The sequence below is a fragment of the Periophthalmus magnuspinnatus genome, chromosome 24 (genome assembly GCF_009829125.3).
Source record: "Periophthalmus magnuspinnatus isolate fPerMag1 chromosome 24, fPerMag1.2.pri, whole genome shotgun sequence".
In the NCBI taxonomy this organism is placed as follows: Eukaryota; Metazoa; Chordata; class Actinopteri; order Gobiiformes; family Gobiidae; genus Periophthalmus; species Periophthalmus magnuspinnatus.
Window position 1 is genome coordinate 6,389,358 of NC_047149.1, and position 20,615 is coordinate 6,409,972.

The 20,615-nt window shown below is 39.2% G+C and overlaps 1 protein-coding gene across 1 annotated transcript in view; it reads right to left on the reverse strand.

Moving 5' to 3' along the window:
- Positions 1-5,851: 5,851 nt before the first annotated feature.
- extl3 (exostosin-like glycosyltransferase 3) overlaps positions 5,852-20,615 on the reverse strand; it is a 46,983-nt gene continuing 32,219 nt past the window's right edge. Inside the window, exons 2-7 of the mRNA XM_033991052.2 lie at positions 16,759-18,945; positions 15,608-15,950; positions 14,320-14,447; positions 9,597-9,741; positions 8,696-8,824; positions 5,852-6,387 (exon numbers count right to left, since the gene is read on the reverse strand). Coding sequence (XP_033846943.1) covers positions 6,178-6,387; positions 8,696-8,824; positions 9,597-9,741; positions 14,320-14,447; positions 15,608-15,950; positions 16,759-18,551 — 2,748 coding nt within the window. The 5' untranslated portion in view covers positions 18,552-18,945 and the 3' untranslated portion in view covers positions 5,852-6,177. The remainder of the gene's footprint in view (positions 6,388-8,695; positions 8,825-9,596; positions 9,742-14,319; positions 14,448-15,607; positions 15,951-16,758; positions 18,946-20,615) is intronic.

Below are 20,615 nucleotides of genomic sequence, written 5' to 3' on the forward strand. Positions count from 1 at the left end.
AAAGTATTTTCATCTCAAACTTAAAGCGGCGAACCCCTACTACTGCCCTGTTTAATATTATAATATCCTATAAAGCATTTGTTATAACCACATGTTTTACAGTTAAGGATCAGCCGACTCTACACATTCTAGTCTCTGTGTCTCTGATGTCAGAACAGCTGGAACTACTGACAAGAATCCAAGTTTGGTTAAATTGGCCATGTTTTGCAAAATCAGCTTTTAATCACCTTATAATTGTGTCCCAACATGGTCATTTTACTCAAAGTTGTACTATGATTGATTTCTGTATGTTTGAGTAATAAAAGCCAAAGTTAAATCAACTGCACAAACATCTTCACTCCTACAACTTTTGTCCAGTTGACAGATTTAACTTTGGCTTTTACTATGGATCAGACCTGGGCGCCTGAGGGATTACACAGACATGTTTTAGTAATCTTTATTCTCCTGAATTTGTTTGCGTTCACCTACCCCGTATCTCCACCATTTTCAGGAGACATCCAGCACCATTCTTACCTTTCGTTGGTTTAAAAGAGCAGATTTGTGGTCCTCTTCTTATTTGCAGTTATTTTTAAACGTCAGACTCCATATTATAGGTGTTACATGTGCAGGCAGGGTGTGCTGGGACCCCTATTTCAACCCGGGAAATGTATAATCTGGACTGGCCCACTTTCCACTTACAGATAGATGTTCTCTGTATTTCTGTATTAAAGCAGACTTATTCTACAAAATCGACTTTTCAGAGCGTCTTAACCATGTTATACTCGAAGTTGCATTTGGAGTGATTTGTGCATGTTTGAGTAATCTTTAATTATTTTCATAACACCATTTTGTCAATCAACTCCTGTTTTCACCGCTGCTGGCACACACCCACTGCTCTGTACTTACTTCGTTCTCCAATTTGATTTTCTTAATTGGTGATACAAATTGGATTTGGCAGTATCATGTAGTCATTTTGGTACAAGTGAAAGAAAATCTGCTACACGGCTCTTATTGTGATGACATTTATGGCGACGTCAGCTCCCATTGGACATCGTGTCAAGTCAGCGAACTTGTTTCTTTTATTAAGTCGTTTTAGATGAACATTGTGATTTAAAATGTCCAAATTATGTCATAACAATCTATGTGTGTCATGGATTATAACTACAGAGCAAACACAAGCACAATAGATCTTCTTTAACTTACAACTTCTATTTATTTCATTATTTTTTTCTGCAAATGCTCATAACTCTCCAGACGAAAAGAAAAACTATGGCTGTGTTGTTTGCAAAGGATCAAAGTGGAACAAAACTCCTGTTGAAAGCAAGGGATCAGTTTGGTTCCCTCCAGAAAATTATAAACAGAACTTATATTATCTGGTATATTTTAGAGGCTGAATACAGGACATCATTGTTTTAACCCCTGATCTACAACGTCAATGCTAAATAGCCTGTAATTTGTAATCCAAGCAAAAGATGCAGCTGGGCCTGGTGTTTACCACATGACCCCTCCCTCCTTCACAGTTTCACTCACTGTGGACTCCAGTAAAAAGTAAAAGCCAGTCTTACCTTTAGCACACGCCCAGAGAGAACGCTCCTGTTTGTCCTGTAGCTTTAGCCGTTTTACTTTAGCTCTTGTGATGCATAAACTTCTACACTGCCAACCACAAAACACAGCACTTTAATTCACAACTGTCTGGTTTTACTTCATCGTTTGGACGTTTAGATGCTGCTGTTGTTATGCTGTCCTCACTTGTACTCGCTTCGTTTTGCAGCACAAATACCTCTTTGTTCCAGTCCATCTGACACATGTGCCCAGAACTCATAAAACATTGCATACATTATGTAGAAAATGCTTTTATTAGATCATGGTTAGCTTGTGGTTTCCTCTTTGGCCTGACTCTGCGTGTGATTCTACTGTCTACTGTAAACAAGAAGTCAGAGGAGCTGAGTTAGATCAGTATTACAGCTCAGAATTAACCAAATTTTAGGTCGTGATGTATGAGTTTTAGTTAAATACTTTGAGCATATGTCAGTATTGGGGTTGTCAAAACTCGAAAATCAGATACTAATCAATACTAAAGCTAGTATTGAAACATTTGAGCAGGTATTGATACTAAAAAGTCACATTCACTGGACAGAAATGAACCTTTTCTGAATATCTTTAGGATGATCAGACTTGTACATAACCATGGAGCACTATGGGACCTACCTAGACCACTGAGGGATTACACATATATAAGACTGCATGAGAATATACAAGAAAGTACGTACTACAATTTCATGTTCAAAATAACATTCTACATTAGTCCGTACTCTATCAACTGATCAAACTGACAGTAAAATGTGTCTGATATGTGTGATACTGAACATAAACAAGGCAAACATTTGTAGTTGAACAACTGTAACATTTATTTCCATTCTTTTGGCCTTCACTCTGTCGTTGTCAGTGTGTGTATGGTACATAGCACTGCGGATGGTGGACCAGACCCATGTTTTACAATACTGGACATTTTACACAGTTTTTGAGCTGTGGAAAACCAGCTGTGCCACTGAGGAGGAGCAGTGACCTATGACCTGTGACGCCCCAGGGAGGACGTTATTAGGACTGCGGATTTATGGAGGAGACAAATTACAGCAAAATATTGTTATAGAGTAGTGCTTCTGTTACTGTGGTAGTTTAGTTAGTTAGTAAGTCTGTGGTTTGGGTAATTTAGAGATCATTTTATCCACTTTTTTGTCCTTCAGAACTACAGTGGAAATGATATAGTCCACTTTTAGACCCGTTTTAGTACTAGATTAGACCTGGAATAGTCCTTTTATAGACTTGATTTAGTTCTGGTCGTATTTGGAAAACCACATCTTTTATTTGGTGGTACTCGGTGTGGAAAGTTTGAGAGCGATTGGGGAACATTAGATTATTCACATTTCATATACTCTGAAATAGAAACTAAAAAGCTTGACAAAAATACTCAGCTTAGGTGTTACTTATTATTTTGTAACATAAGTTTGGTAACAATTTGGCACAAAATAAATGTTCTATGCGGCATTTGTTTTCAAAATTCAGTTTGAACTGTTAGCTCCGCCCACTTAGTCCCATCTCTCAGTCAAATGTCGCACCATGACAGAGAAACAACAGTTCGTCTGTGCAGTACAACATTAACCGCCCACAATTTGGCTCCAAAAGTACTTTTCTCATTCATATTTCCCCTTGATTTCCAGAGAAAAAAGTTAAGTTTCAAAGATTGCTAATAACAAGATCTATAATTTTATTTAAAGTGAACTAAACACTAAAATTATGTTAACATTTTTTGCAGCTTAACTCTGTACATGGTGTTTGAATTGCGTTGTCTGCTGTTCCTAGTCCAGTTTTGTCATTTTTTTGTGCTTAAATTCTTGATATTTGAATGTTTGGAAGTCTATAAGGAAAGTTATTGGGAAATGTAGTCCCGGAAACGACAGCGGGCTTTGATGTTTGCGGACAGATGCTTCCATATGGTTCTCTTGCCTAATTGATCAAAATGATATGTCGGACACAGGGAACTTTAAGTTTTATGTTACTTATAGGCTGACAATGTACGATTTTACACTTGTCAAATCAATTATGCCTCATTAATTTGAAGTGTAATCAACTGTAAGATAAAATGTATTTGGTGACATTTCCCTGTCAGTGGTACAGCTGGTTTCCAAGGCTCTGCGCTGATGTGCGATCATAAACTACCCTTCTGTTATTGCATGATTTTATATAAAAAACCCTTTTAATAATATTTTCAATAAATATACAGGGACTGCAACATCGCTCTAAATAAAAATTACACCTAGAACCTCATTCAAAACCAGCCTTTTAGAATCTTTTAAAGGGACTTAAAGCTTCATCAAAACACAAACGATCTGACCAAATGAAAGGAAGGAATAGTGAATTTACATCTCGGTGGACAAATTGATTTCGGGTCAAGTACCGTGCAGCTCCCTCTAAGACATCGTACCATTTGGAGAGGAAAACATTCATGAAGTTTGTAAAAGAACTAAAAAAAACTAAACAAAATGGCATCTACGCAAAGCAGCTTTCCTATGTGAGGTGCTTACAGTAAAAGACATGATCCATCTCATCATATTGTGCTTTTCAGTTCTGAATTCCTCTTATAATCATGATTGCAAATGTGTAACATCAATGGTCCATTTTCAAAACTGTTCTTGTTTATGCAGTGAACAATCTGTTCATTTGGCAGCTCATGATTTGAGAACATTTAGAGATATTTCACCAGTTCTACAGCTCAGGGGTCTCAACGTTAACATATTACTGGATATTAATTCATATTTAAAATCTAAATATAATTCTGATGATTTTAGTGCAGCTTCATTTCTTTCTCTTCATTTAAAAAAAAATTTATTTATTTATTTTTTCACTAGTTCAAATGTGTTTACTTAAATAACATAATTTCACCCTAAACATTTTGTGCAGCGCAGCAAAGAAAATGTATTGAAGTATATTGCTACAGTTTGGCGTTTTTACTTCAAATTTTTTACATGTCATCGAGACTACATTTTGGACCGCAAACTTAAAGAATTGGTCCGCAAATTGCCCGTGTGCCACGCATTTGAGACCCCTGAAACTGCAGTGACAAGATGGCCGCCAGTTGTGTGTCAGTTATGAGGCATTGTGGTGATGTAGTGAATTCCTTTCATACGAGCACATTTTAACAGGTGAAGGTTCGCTGTAGGCTTGTCTACTTGTAGGACTGTGCGTAGTAGGATCTCCCAGTAGGCACACCAAAAGTACACATTTACACAGCGTCATAATTAATAATAATAATAATAATAATAATAAAAATAAAAATAAAAAAACAAGATTGTTCAATAAAATTCTTCACGTCAGTGCTTTTCCTGTACACGATTTTGAGTTTGTAAAATGTCTGCGCAGAAGTTAACCCTTTAAACAGGCTTCGGTGCTGGTGGGAGCCTGATGTCAGTCCATGTTATTTCAGCTCCATTATCCAAACAGGAGTTCATTCCAGGTAATGTTTCTGTACACGCTTGTTTGCTTCTTTTCGTCTTCAGGTGCAAATGTGATTTCTGTAGTGGTTCTGAAGAGGTTGCGTTCTTGTATTTATAACATTCTGAATTGGGACATTTAAATGGAGGGCAGGTGAACTTCTATGGGAGAACTTAGGTCAAAATTCAGATATTTTAAACCGTTTTACGCTTAATTTATTACTGTGTATATTTACGGAAAAACAGCCACGAGTTTTAAAGGCCCTGTACCAGATTTGTTCCCATGTTTTTGAGCAAAATGTGTCTCGCCCTTGTACAGATATGTGGTATAAGCAGCTCTGGAGGTCAAAATAAGTCTGCTGTGTACTGTCTGCATCTAAATATAAAGCGTTTTACTATCCATGAATCAGGAAATGAGTGTTAGCATGCTAGTTTTTGTTGGCTATACCGTCACGGCAAAAGTCCGCTCTGGAAAGTTGCGATAAGGGCTTATAAACTCATCATGGTGAATAATTAGGGTGGTCTGAATGCATAAGGTAAGTGAGGGATAACGTTGGGCCACACAAAGCTTTTTAAAATGAACTAGTTCTGTTTTTGACGCTTTTAAGAGAGTAAAAATCAGGTACAGTGTCTTTCTGCAGATATAATTGCTGATATAACTGCTTTGCCAGAAATGTCCAGCAGTATGGCATTACATTTATCCATCTATGCCACCAGGCTAAGTTACAATTCAGATCTGTGAAGAGGGAAGCCTGTTCACAGTAAGAATGCATTTATGTTTGCCAATAAGAAACCTATAATTGAAAAGTTTAATGCTACACTGTGAATACACTCCAGGCAAAGCAAGAACATCACCATGGATACAAGCAGGTGGCGTGGCATGGCATACCGCCCGACAAAAAAGTAGCGCACCTTTAATAAAATTTGCAAGTTAAACATAAGTGGATTTTATGTGGATATTTCTTTAAAACTATGCATTTCTTATAATACTGCTACACTACTATATTTGTCCCTGCCTTCCATTTAACACGTCAGCATCTTTCTAGTGTCAGAACGCAACCCAATTTAACATGATTTGGACCAGTAAAACTCCATCTGATGAGCAAAATGTCAACGCACTCCTTTCCCACTTACGAGCAAGTTCAGATTGACGCTAGCTAGCCTCTCAGTTTCACTTTTGGCTCAGCTTTTGGCAAGTCTTTCCCGGGTGCTAGATGAACTTGAAGCACTTGGTCTTGTCGTGCGGTAGGCGCGTCTTGAACAGTACAGAGTCCACCCTGAACTGCGTGTAGAGGAGGGGCATGTAGCCGTACACTTTGACGAAGAAGTTGATGCACTTGTGTCTCTCGTGGAAGTGCGAGTCGTCGTGGGACAGGGCCTGGGGGCAGCCGGGGCAACGGAATGTCCAGCGGGAGGTCACCTGAAAAAAGAAGAGAGGATAGAGTCAATGCTTCAATATATTTAATTTGCGCTAGATAAAAAAAAAAAAAAAAAGATTTACACAAGTTTAAAGGTGCACTAAATGACTTTTTCCCAGTGTGTAGGGTCCGCTATCTAAAATAATCCACAGTACGGTATTAAATGTATCTGCAGTTATGTAATTACAGGTGGTTTTATTGGTTAAAGGTTATACATTTTGGAAAATTGACTCTTGTGAGCTTTAAGTCATACTATAATGCTAAACTTACTTCAGTAGAAATTGATAATTCCAGGACTGAAATCATCCAAACGATTCTAGTGAAGGTGTATGGAGTTTAAAAACACAGTGAAACACTTCCTGTATTACCACATGACATCACAAGGTGGAACCATGTGTTTTCTGTTTGAGAAAATAAATCATGCAGGGTTTGTGTGTTAAACATATGTGACTGAAACAAAACTCCAGGTATGTTTTTGATGAGGAAACAACATTATAACAGATCAGAAAACAGCCTAATATGGGCCCTTTAAAATGACCTTGAAGAACATGCATTCTTACTAGGATTGGGCTCACCTCTCCACAGATCTGGTCTGTATCTTGGCCTGTTAGTGCTTGTCTCTTTGGAGATAGAATGCCATAATGTGGAGGCAAAGCAAGCAGTTGGCAGACCTCCACCAGAAAAGTTGCACATAAATATTGCGCCTTTAAGAAATCTGTATGACATTGAACATCTCTCCATCTCTTTCCGGCAATAGTTTAAGACCATACTGTGAAATATTTCAGGCAAAAAGAATAAGTCTTTACCTTATTAAATACTGAGATAAGATTTATGAAAAAAAGATTGTTTTCAAACCCGACTTCATCACTTTCTCTGGAACTTAAAGTGCGAAAAACACCCACACTCACAATGTGTCAGAATCTTCAGCAGGCACATTTTAATAACCTCCTCACAGCTGGTAACGCTACACCAAATTCACTTAGATCTAGTCATTACAAACTGAATCGAATTAGCCTAATGGACAGATATGCTACGCTATGTTCATGTACGCTCCTGATGGAAGTATTGTCCACAAACTAAACTCAACACAGTCAAAGATGCATTCTTCAGTCACATTTAAAAAACACATATTATGCTTTCTTCTGGCGTTTCACATTGTCTAACTTAAAATAATATCTACATTTGAAAAACACATTCTATAAATTGCACATTAGTTTCCAGTGAGTGTAGTTTTTAGTTTTTAGGCTTTGGAGCTCCCACTGTTGTCAGCAATGGGAATAAACATTTAGAAAGTAAAAGAATCAGCACATATTCCCTGTGAAAGCTATGCTAATAGACACAATTTAACCGTAGAACAAGAGAGCAATGATTTATGGATATTAAAACTGCGCAGAATAAGTCCAAAGGCAACAATCTGGGCAAAATTTGAATAGAGCGTTTTTTGAGTGTTCAAAGAAGACAACTTTGGGTTAATGTGTTAGTGAAACAAGCGTGAATGTGACAAAGCATAATGTGTCCTTTAAAAACACACATCTGTCCTAGATTCATAAATCAAAAAGCATAACATCCCAGAGTAATTGCCACGCTGCGTTAGGTCTGTCCTTACCTCACCTCCACAACAGACCTATTAAATCAAAAATAACTGGAGCCGGACGTTTGACATTTTTGTCTCGGTCGTGATTGGAATCATTTTGTAGGTCTGTAAAAATGCACTCCGCCAATGAGTGCACTTTCACTGAAATACAGGGGACAAAAGTCGGCCATTTTGTAGTGGGTAAGCTGCAATACTACTGCTACTACTACTACTACTACTACTACTATTCCTACAATTCCAACTATTGCTGATACTACTACTCCTATTTCTACCGCTGATAAACCCTCAAGACAATACAAGAAAACAATAGATAGGCCCACTATTACCCACATTTCCACAATTTCCATTTATTCAAAGGTACAGTATGCAGGTTTAAGAGTGCACTCTCAATTTTTTAAAAGAAGGAAGTACACAATCACAACAGAACCTGAGCTGCCAGAGCCTTAACCGGCAGACAGAGACACATACAAGTTTGTCTCATTCTCAGTTTATGGACAGGCCTCATGTGGAAGCTCAGAACCTCCAGAATTCACTCACTATCATTTAAAATTAACTTGTTCTTTTTTTAAATGTTTTACAGTAAAAATGAACAACACTTTTAATGTATAGCTTGACATTGATATAGTGGCCTATGCTTTGATGGGCTGAAATAGAAATGTGTCCTTCTGGAGAGTACACTGGGTGCTCTTGGGTGTGGTGGGTGCTCTGTCACTGACCTTGATGGGCGGTTTTCGGGTGATGTGCGACACCAGGAAGTTCATAGCGATGTCCTCACAGTTGATGTACTCGTCCACCATGTCCCTGATGGCCTGGGGCATCACGTACGAGTACAGGTAGGCATAGTACTAAAGAGGACAAGAGGACAAGGCTCTTTAGAATACAGCCATTACCACAGGAAGGAAGAATAGACTAATTTTATTCAATGGTGATTAGGATTAGGGTTATTGTTACTACACCATCAAATACAATCATTTTGAATTAGACTCTGCTTTTTATTTCAACTTAGATAATTATTGGAATGATATACCACTCTGACTTATTTAAAGGTGCACAAAGTAACATTTCTGGTGGGGGTATATGCCAGCTGTTTTTCTATTTGGAGATGCCATTGCTTTGCCAGGAATGATCCACAGTGTGGCATTAAACAGACCAAGCAAAACCACATTTTAAATCCAAAGTGCAGTCATGAGTCTGCACAAAACCTGCAAAATTAAATTTGAATTTAATAGAATTTTGAATATCTATTGCTAACGTGTATGAAGCTATTGCTAGAAAATAAGCATTCATACTTATTCATCTTGACAGAGAAGACACTGAACTTTGTGCCAGTGTTTATAATTACTGGACCTATCCACATGAAACAGAGATTAACCATAAACCAGGTCGACAAATCTGTATTCTGACAGCAAATTTCACCATAGAAATCTGACCTGTCTCCAGTTCAGTTTAAACTATAGAGATTATACAATGCTGTGACGTCACATGCCTGGAACCTTTTGGATTTGTGGACAGAATCATCAAAAAGGTACTTTTTGACATGGTAGATGTCAAAGTGTCACAGAAGTGTTTCACAGAATATGCCATAAGGCAGGTGTACTGAGGGTGTGTGTTGTTTACCTTGTGGAAAAAGGCGGCTCCGGTCAGCACCATGGACAGCTCACAGGAGTAGTTGGAGTTGTAGAGCCAGGACTGGTGGTTGACGTCCCAGGCGTGGTAGCGTCCTGGGAAGCCCACGATTCGGTCCCTGGCCTCCCTCCACACTCTGGAACACACAAGGGTTAATAACATTAGCTCAAAGCTCCTCTAGGCACATTACCACTCTCACAGCACACAGAATAGGCTGAAGCCATATTGAAGAGGGTCTATTCAGGGTTATAAATCCTATTACTGTTTATTCCATTAGAGACAAAACCACAAAACAAAGCTAAACAAAACAACAGATAGAAAGCCATGAGCTGCATTAATTTTTAGACCAGTACTGCCATTATAATTAGACTAGTGATTAAAGGTGCAATGTGTTCACCTGGCTCACACCAGGCTCATGTGCTGCGCTCTGAGTTTCATTATCAGTCTGGAAAGACTTTCACTGAAAGTGATCAGGACCCATCAGGATGCCCAGAAATCAAACTGTTTTGTTAAATCAAGTAAAGCGAAAAGCATCTTTCCCATCGGATGCACAAAGTTATTTCTTTTGCATGTTTTTATAAACAAAATATTATTTGAGCTAAAATAGGTTAAGTATGTTTGACAGTGTCGCTGCCATGTTTGTTTTGGTTTGGAACCTGTGGTTTGCTACCTGCTCATCTCAGGGAGATGTTCAATTACAGAGGTTTTTAATATTCAGATCATTTGAAAATGGGTATTCTTATAGTAACAGAACAAGTGTAGATATACACATTGTAAATATCTTCAAAACATAAGAATGAGTTGTGTTGGCATTAAATCCATGCTAGTGCGGTCACAGTATACGTATCTCTCTTCTTTACAGTGCATAGTGTTAGAGACTTCCATCTGTTTAAAGAAGACTCAGTCTGTCAAGTGTCTTTTCCCTCTGGGCTAATTAACATCACAATCTGTCACACTTAGACGACATATAGTCTGCAGATCCTTACTGTGACACTGTGGTATGGTTTCTGTACATGGTTCCACGCTCTACGGTTTGATAAAGTTGGACCCAATTTGACTCTTCTAGCGCTGCACAATGTGATATTCAATAATCAAGTAATAGTATGATAGGAATCACAGTATTTATAATACAATATAATAGGAGTGTGTTTACTTAAATTTGCGTATACCGGTAACTTTATTTACTTGTCAAACGGTGTTACAAAATGAAACTTTGAATTATCTGCATTATTTCTTTTCATGTGATAGTTGTGGTTATTACCATACACAATTTTGATACTTAGGAATAAACACAAAATCTGAATACTGATTTCAATACAGTGATAGTAAGAAAAAAAGTATTTTTAATAATAGAATGTAATTATAGTCCTTTTGGTAAACCAATAACCAGCACTGCATTATTGCCATATACAGTGCTGTCTTTTTTAAACCTACAGAAAAAGACCGAAAAACAAAAAAAACATCAAATATCAGGATGAGTTCACACGAGTCCACATCACAGGGGTTGGGCTGCACACTGCTACATTCCTGACACATTCTGGGAGAAATCATGACAACTGCCCTGTGCACAACATGAGGTTAAATGTGTGGAGACGTGTGAGCTAGTCTGGACATGCTGCACTGGTACAACAGCACACAGGGGAGGGCATCCAAACTACTGCAGTTAGCTTACTTGACACCTCAAGTCAAGCAAATGAATACAAGATGTCACGTTCAGAGTGGTCAGAGATGGGTTTAAAATGTTACGAATGTGTATGCAAACTGTAATATAAATATGTATATATGTAAGTTTTATAAAACATGATAATTTGTTGTTTTCGATGAATATAGCATTTTCAAATCAATAAAAGGTAACATGGTGATTTAAATATGTTATGTGTTGGCAGTTAATACCCCTTAGAAATAAAATACCACCTCTTTAAGTTCCCATATGGTTCTATACTGGTGTTGATAAAGTTCAAGATTACTCTAAAACTGTTCAAGAAAGGTCCAATTGTGTCTTGTTTATGGGATTTTTTCATTATCAGTGCTTGTTAACGTCAGTATCTATTTTCGATACTGGTTTTAGTATCAAATAGTATCTGATTTTTTATACTTTTGACAACCCTAATCATAATTAAAACAGACTTACGACTGTCAGGCTTGTCATTTAGGCCTTAAAAAATTTTCATATTAACCCGCTCTACAAGATCCTGGTGTTTATGTTTGGCTACTGTGTCACTATACAAAGATATGAACATTAATAAGAGACAAATCAGCTGCCTTCTTTCCCTGAGGTCACACCCACTAGTGTTAGCAACAGGTTTGATTGACAGCATTGCCAAGTGCCCACCAACCCTGTGGGCAGGAAGGGGTGTTACCTTCCACAGCTTTGCTCCAGATTGGCTCTATGATACTCACTGTCGGAATTCCAAATATAGAGCCAGGCTCCAAATTCGCTCCGTAAGCGCTCACTAAGCTTCATTTTACTGCATGTTATGGGTGACGTCACACTCACTTAGTCCACTTCTTTACGTGAGTGTGACTGGCAGGATTGGTTGTAAACCTCTCCATTAAAAAGACCCAAGATCATAACTGACCAATACAGATGACTGAATCTCAAAATTTGATTAAAGAAGACATTGTGCCTGTGTCTGCTATACAGAAACCTACAACACCAGTGGATCATCATGTTACAACTTGCACATTTAAAATCACAATATTGATCTAAAACAACTTAATGAAACAAATCATCAGTGTGCTGACGTCCACTTTGAAAAACGGCGGTGCCCAATGGGAGCTGACGTCGCTATAAACATCATCACAACAAAGAGCCGTGGAGCTGTGGGCACCTCCGATGGGTAGCTGCACATCACACATGCCAAGCAGTGTGATCTGATTTCATTTGTACTAAAATGACTATGTGATGCTGCTGAATCCTATGCGTATCGCCGATTAATAAAATTAGACAATGAAGTTAGTACAGAGCAGTGTGTATGTACAGTTGGTGGTGAAATGGGAAAGCTGATCAGCAAAATGGTGTCTTGGAAATAAGACATTAAAGATGGCTCAAACATGCACGAATCCCTCCAAATACAACTATAACTTAGTAAAAAAAATTAAAAATATATAATGTTTGAAATGATCACAAATGATATCATTAGGTCATAAAATATTATTGGTCATAAAATATCTTCCGCTGTCACATTTAGTTCTTCTTGCCATAGGGCAGCTTTAGTGACAGAAGCAGTTTAACAGACTGAGTGAGGAGTGGATGAATCACTGCTACTGTCACAGTGCTCTGAAAAATGTGTCAGCTTCGTACAGCACAATTCTAACCTGAGACATAATTGTCATGAGCTGCGTCATCTCTCAAAAGGTGTCTACTCGGGGAACATGGATAGACTACTCATTTCACTAAAACACAGTTAAAGTCATTATATTTAACATTTGACTAAATGTTGCCCCATATTTTTTGCATTTTTAAATTTTAATGAAATGAAAAGGACTCATGTTAAGCTATTTTCTGATCTATGTTATACTGTTTGTTGTTTTTTCATCAAAAAATACCTGGAGTTTTGTTTTGTTTCATTCACACATGTTTAACACACAAGCCCAGCATATATTCATGACATCACAAGGTGGAACTCAGCATTTTGAGCTTTGGAGATGTAGACAGACTAATATGTTACTCAAATATGTGTGAATGAAAACATAAATCCAGGTATGTTTTTGACGAAGTCAAGTAGGACCTTTAACAAATTTACTTAATTGTTGAACATGGGCAGCAGATTTGACATAAATAGAAATGATTGACAGCAAAGGAGCAAAATATATCTAAAATACACAATAACTATGATGAAAAAACAGGTTTATTTCGTTAAATGATGGTTTAATCAGTCAGAAAATTACTTCCGTAAATTATCTCGCTATGCAAGTCCTGTTTGTCTCCATACAGACGTTTTACTATGCGTGGAATGTTCCGCGCTGTGTCATTAAACTATATGCATACAGCCAAGCAGGTGACGCCAGCCCAAGTTATGAGTCAGATCAGTAGAGAAGCAAGCCTGCTCACAGTAAGAATGCATGTTTTTCAAGGTATTAGCAATATATAGCAATAAAAACACTTATAGCTGAATGCAAGATGGACAAGTTTAATGCAAAACTGAAAAACAGTCTAGGTAAGACGGACAAGAAAGTGACAGGGATGTTATTTCCTCATCACCCCTCAGACCTGGAGTTATGTTTTGCTTCATTTAAACTTGTTTAACACACAAACCTTGCATATTTAGGCTTTGCTCTTCTCTCAAACATAAAACACTCATTGTGATGTCATGGGGTAATACAGGAAGTGCTCTACTGTTGTGTTTTTAAACTCCATCTTCACTAGAATCATTTGGATGATTTCAGCCCTGGAATTGCCAATCTCTACTGAACTAAAGTAAAAGGTGGCTGTAACTATCACTACATGACATGACAAGTGCACAAGCTTTGCAGATGTTTACAGACTAATAATAAAGGATTATTGAAACATGTGAATGAAACAAAACTCAAGATATGTTTTTGAGGAGGTAACAACATTATAACATGGCTTAAAGCTCACAAGAATCAATTCTGTGGAATATAGAACTTTCAAAAAATATTTACAAATTGTTAAGTTCAGACAATTTACTGACTATGGACATTCTCTGTATAAAATCTAATAAATCCACTTAATTTTGTGGGAGAGACTGACCTGAATCCAAACATGATCTCGTCATGCCGGAGGTGAGCGTCATCGTCTATGGACAGGATAGCCTCAGTCTCCACGGCGTCCCAGGGCAGGAAGCGGTTGTTCAAGCTGTTCTTCTCCGTGTGGACCACCTGAGGACCACAGAAAGAACTCAAATCAGCAAGAGGAGTTTACAAAGTGCAGCTAGAGATGATTCATAAGGACTAGCGCACAGACTAATGAGAAGTATGACAACCGATACTGTAATAACTGCCAATAACATGATCGTTTTGGTCAAGTTTTAATGTATTAGGCCAATAATGACCAGATCTTAAACCAGGTCTATTATAGGTCTAATCTAATCTAGGACTATAACCAACATATGTAGTAGATTTGTATAGTGGAGGAGGACAATAGCTATTGTGGTAGGGATGCCAGTTGACTAATCCAAGTACTTTGTTAGATTACCACACCTGTCGCTGTTTGTTTAAGATGCAAATGAGTGTTAGCACAGTCGTTGTTTCTGAAGGATAAAGAACAGGTTTCTGTCGGCCGTCTCCTGGGCAGCTCTGGCTACACAGTTATATAATATTTATTAGAGACGGGCCGGTAAAAAATGATATTGTTCATATTAATTTATGGGAAAATAAATCAGGTTTACAGTGGTGGATTTAGAATAACTGCTATAAAAATCTCATGCGTCAATAGGAAAAACTGGCTCTGCCACTCCATCTGTTAGAGTGACATCTTGCCAGTTCTAAAGTCTGAAAGCCACTATAGGCCACATAGTAAACTAAACAGTATGTGACTCTACAAACACATTACTAATTACATCTGACAAATGCTGATATTTCAAATGAATGGAAGATGGGAAGAAGCACAGTCCTGACTGAATGTACTTTAACCAGAGGTGGGTAGTTTCAATAATAGTGATTTGAACATGAGTGTTTCTCGCAGTTCTCCTTCAGACATGAATTAGTTTCTAATTATTGTGTCTATCCTTTGAAAATACCACATTTTATGCATTATTTAATGTTTTGTCCTTCAAATTACATTACCTGTCGATAAGTAAAGTCTCATTTATAATTTTAAGTTACTGTTAAAGTTACTCTTACTTATGTGGTACTTTTCCCAAATACTTTTTCACTCTTACTTAATTCCATGGGGCACCACTTCGTACTTCTACTTGAGTACATTTTATATTACTATATATTAATATAGTAATTTCATTTTATGTTACTCTTACTTCAGTACAGTTTTTGGCTACTCTACCCCGCTACCCACTGATTTTAACTGTATGTTTTTCTCTCACCACTATGGGCAGGCCAATGTCAGGCCACAGGAGGTCTTCTGAGGGGGGCTTGGGAGAGTTCCACACCACCACCACTTTGTTGAGATAGGGCAGTCCATTGAGCCTCTCCAGAGAGTTCATGAGAACCTCCTCCCTCTCATAGGTCAGCATCACCACAGTGAACTGTTCTCGGGGCATGTTCCCACCCAGAGCTGCCTGAAACTCCTTCCCCGACCCTCCCGTCCCACCTCCGATAGGCCTGAACCCGGTGCCCGAGCCCAGGAACTTGGCTTCAGAGGGCAGGACGGGGTCTAGAGGGGTGTGGGGGAACAAGTGGAAGGGTCCTGGGGCACGGTTCCACGTCCTGTAGAAAAATTTGAAAAGTTATTAAATCTGATTGACTGTAAGAATTTGAGTAATGTATGTGTAATGTAAAAAACTAATTTGATCACACATGTATGTAATTTATGTAAATGTCTGTATAAATTGTGTGATACCTTGGTTTCTATATAACCTAAATTATCTCTTGATCTTGATCTTAATCTTGATCAATAACTAGGGGCGGGAATCAAGAAAAAAAACAAAAGTAATTCATTGCAGATCTGGAAAAAAGCAATTAAAAACAATCCAATTAATTGCAGTTAATCACTATTAATCACATACATACTTAATTATTGTGCTCCAAGTTGTCAATTTAGACATATTACACACTGTAAAGCATTGAATAAGAGGTGAACAAAACATAACCATGTATTTAATGACAAATTTGTTTATAATGGCCTAGTATTTTGTTTATTCAGCTTGATGAAGACCTGTGAATGATACAATACAATACAGAAGGTTTAATAAGGCTTACACATATGGTGCTGAAATAAACTCTAGTCCATTTAGCAATTAGTTCTGTTTAGTCTGTTCCTTCTGTCCAATGTGTCCATAGAATTGGGAAGATTGACACAATGAGTTAACACACTGATTTTTCCAGTCCTATTAGACCATATAAACTAAAAATAAACAAATTTACAAACAAGACATGGATGTCCACGTCCCAGGAGTTTTGATATTGAAAATGAACTAGCCTGGAACTAACTTGCCTGGTCTCAACAATGGTAATCCAATAAAGTTTCATCTCAGCAATAATCATGACACAAAAATCTAACATTTGACATTCTCACCTGTATATGTCTGATGCTGTGTAGGTGAAGTTTCGGAGGAACCGTGGCGATGCGTAAGGGGGCTCGGTCTCCACTGGCCCCAAATCTAGATCTGCGTTGTCGGCTAGGTTAGCATCTGTCCCGGCTATTTTACCAGCCTTGTGCGGGATCTCTTGCACGGGTTCCTCTTTGATTGGAGCTGCCGGTATTTGTATGCTAGTTCTGATGCTAGCTAGAATTGTGTTTAGAACATTTTCAGACGTTGAAAAATAAGCTTCCCATAAGAATCTTCCTTGCCGTCGCATTGCTAGCAGGTCATTGTCTGATAAGCTACGCAACAGAAAATGTAACTCGGTGACTCTGGGTTTGGGGACAATAATTGTTGCTTCACTCCAACGGATTAAATGGTGGTAAGGAAGTCTTAAATGATCCCCCAAAATTACCGGGATTGCGCCGACTTCTAGCGCTTCGAATAGCCTCATGCCACATCCAGCTGAAGCTACCACTTGTCCATCTCCTGGAGCAATGACCAAAGCAAAGGTCGAAACTTTAAGGACTTCCAAGCGGTCTTCCCTGGTCCCGCAAAGAGACCACTCAGTAGGTAAGCTTGGTTGAGGACTCTTGCAGGTAAACTCCACCAAAACCTGATCCAAGTGGCTATCTTGAACCGCTTTTAAGGTGCCGATGATGCGGTCGTCATAGTCCGCAGGTGGGTCCCCTTCGATCTCCTCTTCAAACGACTGTGGAGGTGCTTCCTGCAAACTGGTCCTTAGCGACTCCACCCGCTCCCCCTGGAAAGTGAACAAGTACTTCCTCTTGACAGGAACCTGCGCAGGGATTTCTAAAAAGTTTGGTTCTGAAAGGGCATGGACTAGCGGCGAAACAACAAGGTCAAAACCCTCGCGGTACTGCTGCTCCAAGAAGGTAGACTGTGCCACCGCTGCCCTTCCTGTGCTCACATTGTACAAGAAATTCTGTATTGTGGATGTCCTGGAGAAGTGCACCAAGACGTGGTTGTGTCCGTCGTTCCTCCAGTACGGAAGGGCTTTGAGCTGCTTCTCCAGATCAGAAGAAGGAGGTATCTTGGAGGATTCCTGGAGCTCACCTACAAGTACCAAGTAAAGACAGGCAATGCTGGGGTTGTCAGTTATGTAGATGTTGCTTTTTGCTGCTGCCAAAACAGCCTGTTTCACTAGCGGATCAATAAGCTCTCCCCACGGGTAAGACGCAGGGTCGTAGACATATACAGGAAAGCCGGAGGTGATGGGGCAGCGGGCGTAGTCGAAGCAGGAGTGCAGGCGACAAGAGCGGGACGATTTGGGCGGAGGCATTCCTGGATCCTCCTTATCTGGGAATAATCTAACCGGTAGAGACAATTTAGGCTGATTTTGCGCCATCAGTTCTTTGTATGAATGCTCCGTCTGGCTGATGACGTTTTTAAGCTGGAGAAGGTCCTGTTTCGCGCTGTCGATGCTCCTCTTGCAAGCTTCAATTCGCAAGTTCAACCGTGCAATCTCTCCATTCAGCTCCTGCCTCTTGGCCTCCAGTTGCAGCAGCTCCTCACTGACTGACTCGCGGATTCGGCATAGGTCTTGCACGTGCTTGGCCTCGCACAGCTCCCCTCCGGGTCGTGGGCCAAAGATGCGCTTGTCTGGTCCCCCGGCTTCGTCGATGGTGGTCAGGTAGTAGTGGGCGATGAGTGGGAAGAAGACCAGGATGAAGAAGAGCATGAAGCTGAGCCAGGTGAGACGGACGCGGCGCAGCACCCATGGCTGGCCCCCCGTGGAGCCGCCCCCTCCGCCAGTACGCAGCATGTTTCAGTCCGCTCCTCGCCCCGGCAGACTCGGGTGGGCGTCAGCAGCAGCCATGATACGACCTTGTCAGGAGCAGCGGACCGACGCTAATCTGAAGCAAAAAGCAGTGCTCTCCTGCTGCAGTGTCTCCGCTGAGCTCTTCAAAGGGTGAAAGGGCAAGTCTCACCTCACATTACTCTCCACGGGCTTGGACTGAATCAGCAATGAAGCCATTTCTGTGGAGACAAAATGTCTTTCAGGCCTATGTGGAGAGAGAGGGCTGCATGAGGGCAGCTGTGCCCCTTACAGGGTGAAGCAGGACAGGCATGTTGCTCAGTGACAAAAAGGGCGGTGTGGGGGTCTGTCCCAGCGGAGCATGGTTGGATCAGTGTTGGCTGCTCCTCACACCAGGGCCCTGTAAGAAAAAAAGGATAGGATTAGTCATGTAAGAACACACTCTGCATGAGTAATGAGACAAATATTTGATGTAGTCTGAGTTTCAGAGGCGATAAACAACTTTTTATTCCAATTCCACATGAAAAGAGACACCAACTACTCTGCTAACCACTCTGCTAACCCCGCTACAGCCATCTACTTTAATATAATATTTTAAAATAGTTCTACAACCTCACACATCATGTAGGTATGTATCTTGTTCAGATGGGACAAGATGCAATTTCTACAAGACGAGACACGAGATTAGGTTCATGGCAACGAGACAATTCCCAATATAAAAATTGTACGACTCATATTCCCGTTTAGGCCTCACAATTTTTATTTTATTTTATTAAATATTTCTGTTGCCATTCACAAGATCATTTCCCTCATGTGTGCACAACCTTGTGAATAGTTTGTCTTGCAAGATCTTGTGGTACCAAATTTTGTCCCATCCCTATCATCGTGTTATTGTTGTTAATAATAATGGTAGAAATGAGTGGATGGATTTTCTACCCCCAAAACTGTGCTACAATGTGCCTATTTGTGCAATTTTTTTTCATTTTCTCATTTTTCATGTTGCTTAGAGAGGTGAAATCCAGTCTTTACACCAGACACAGCTCCAGCAAATCTCCTTTTAGCGTCTACATCATCCAGCCGTCATCACGATCTCAGATTACCCACAGCATCACAGAGCAGCTCTATCAAACCAGGGACATCCAATCATCCGCATCAGACCAGCGCAGCACCGGGCTCGCATTTCACACTCAACTGACTCATGTTTGATTTCTCTTCAGTCTCAACAAATCACCTGGAGGTTGTTTACATTCTAAAAGCTTCAGGAAATTCATCCATCATTCATGTCTGACTTTGTAAAAAGTTAAGAAGATTCATGGCGAGCTTGTGAATTATAAAGAAAAAAGCAGGTACAAGAATAGTGCTATGGGATATCAGCATCGATAGTGAATAGTGAATTGGATATACAAACATCGATTCAACCGATATCCCGTTTGGAGATACAAATTGATGTTATAAGACTATTTGCTGATCGTAGTTGGCCTAGAAAGTCTCAGAATGTTTGAATTTTTGTTTATACCGTGTTGTTCTGTAGTTATTGAGGGATAAATAACAGCACACACATCACAACATCACACATTTGGATCATTTTTGTTGGATTTTATTTTTGTTTAAAGGAAATAAACACCATTTTCAGTCTCTGAGCTAGTATGGATTGACAAAGGGTATTGGCAGATACTTAAAGCTATATTATCGAAATCGGTATCAGAATTGAAAAAGCCGGATCGATGCATTCCTAATAAAGAATGAACTGTCAACAAAAACTAAAACAGTCCAATAATGATGGTATATACAAGTATTTTTTTGTCTTTGGTGTAAAAGATACTGTGCCCGATTTGTCTTAAAACATGAAAAACAGTAGTTCATTTTAAACAGTTTGCAATTGTCCAAAGTTATTCCTCACTTAAATTATGCATTCTGAGCATCCTAATTACTCACCATGATGAGTTTGTAAGCGCTTTTCACAACTTTCAGAGGTCAGAGCAGAGCATCACAACTCGCATGCTAACAGTTCACTTACTGATTATCAAACAATAAAACACTTTATAATTTACAGACAGATACAAACAGTAC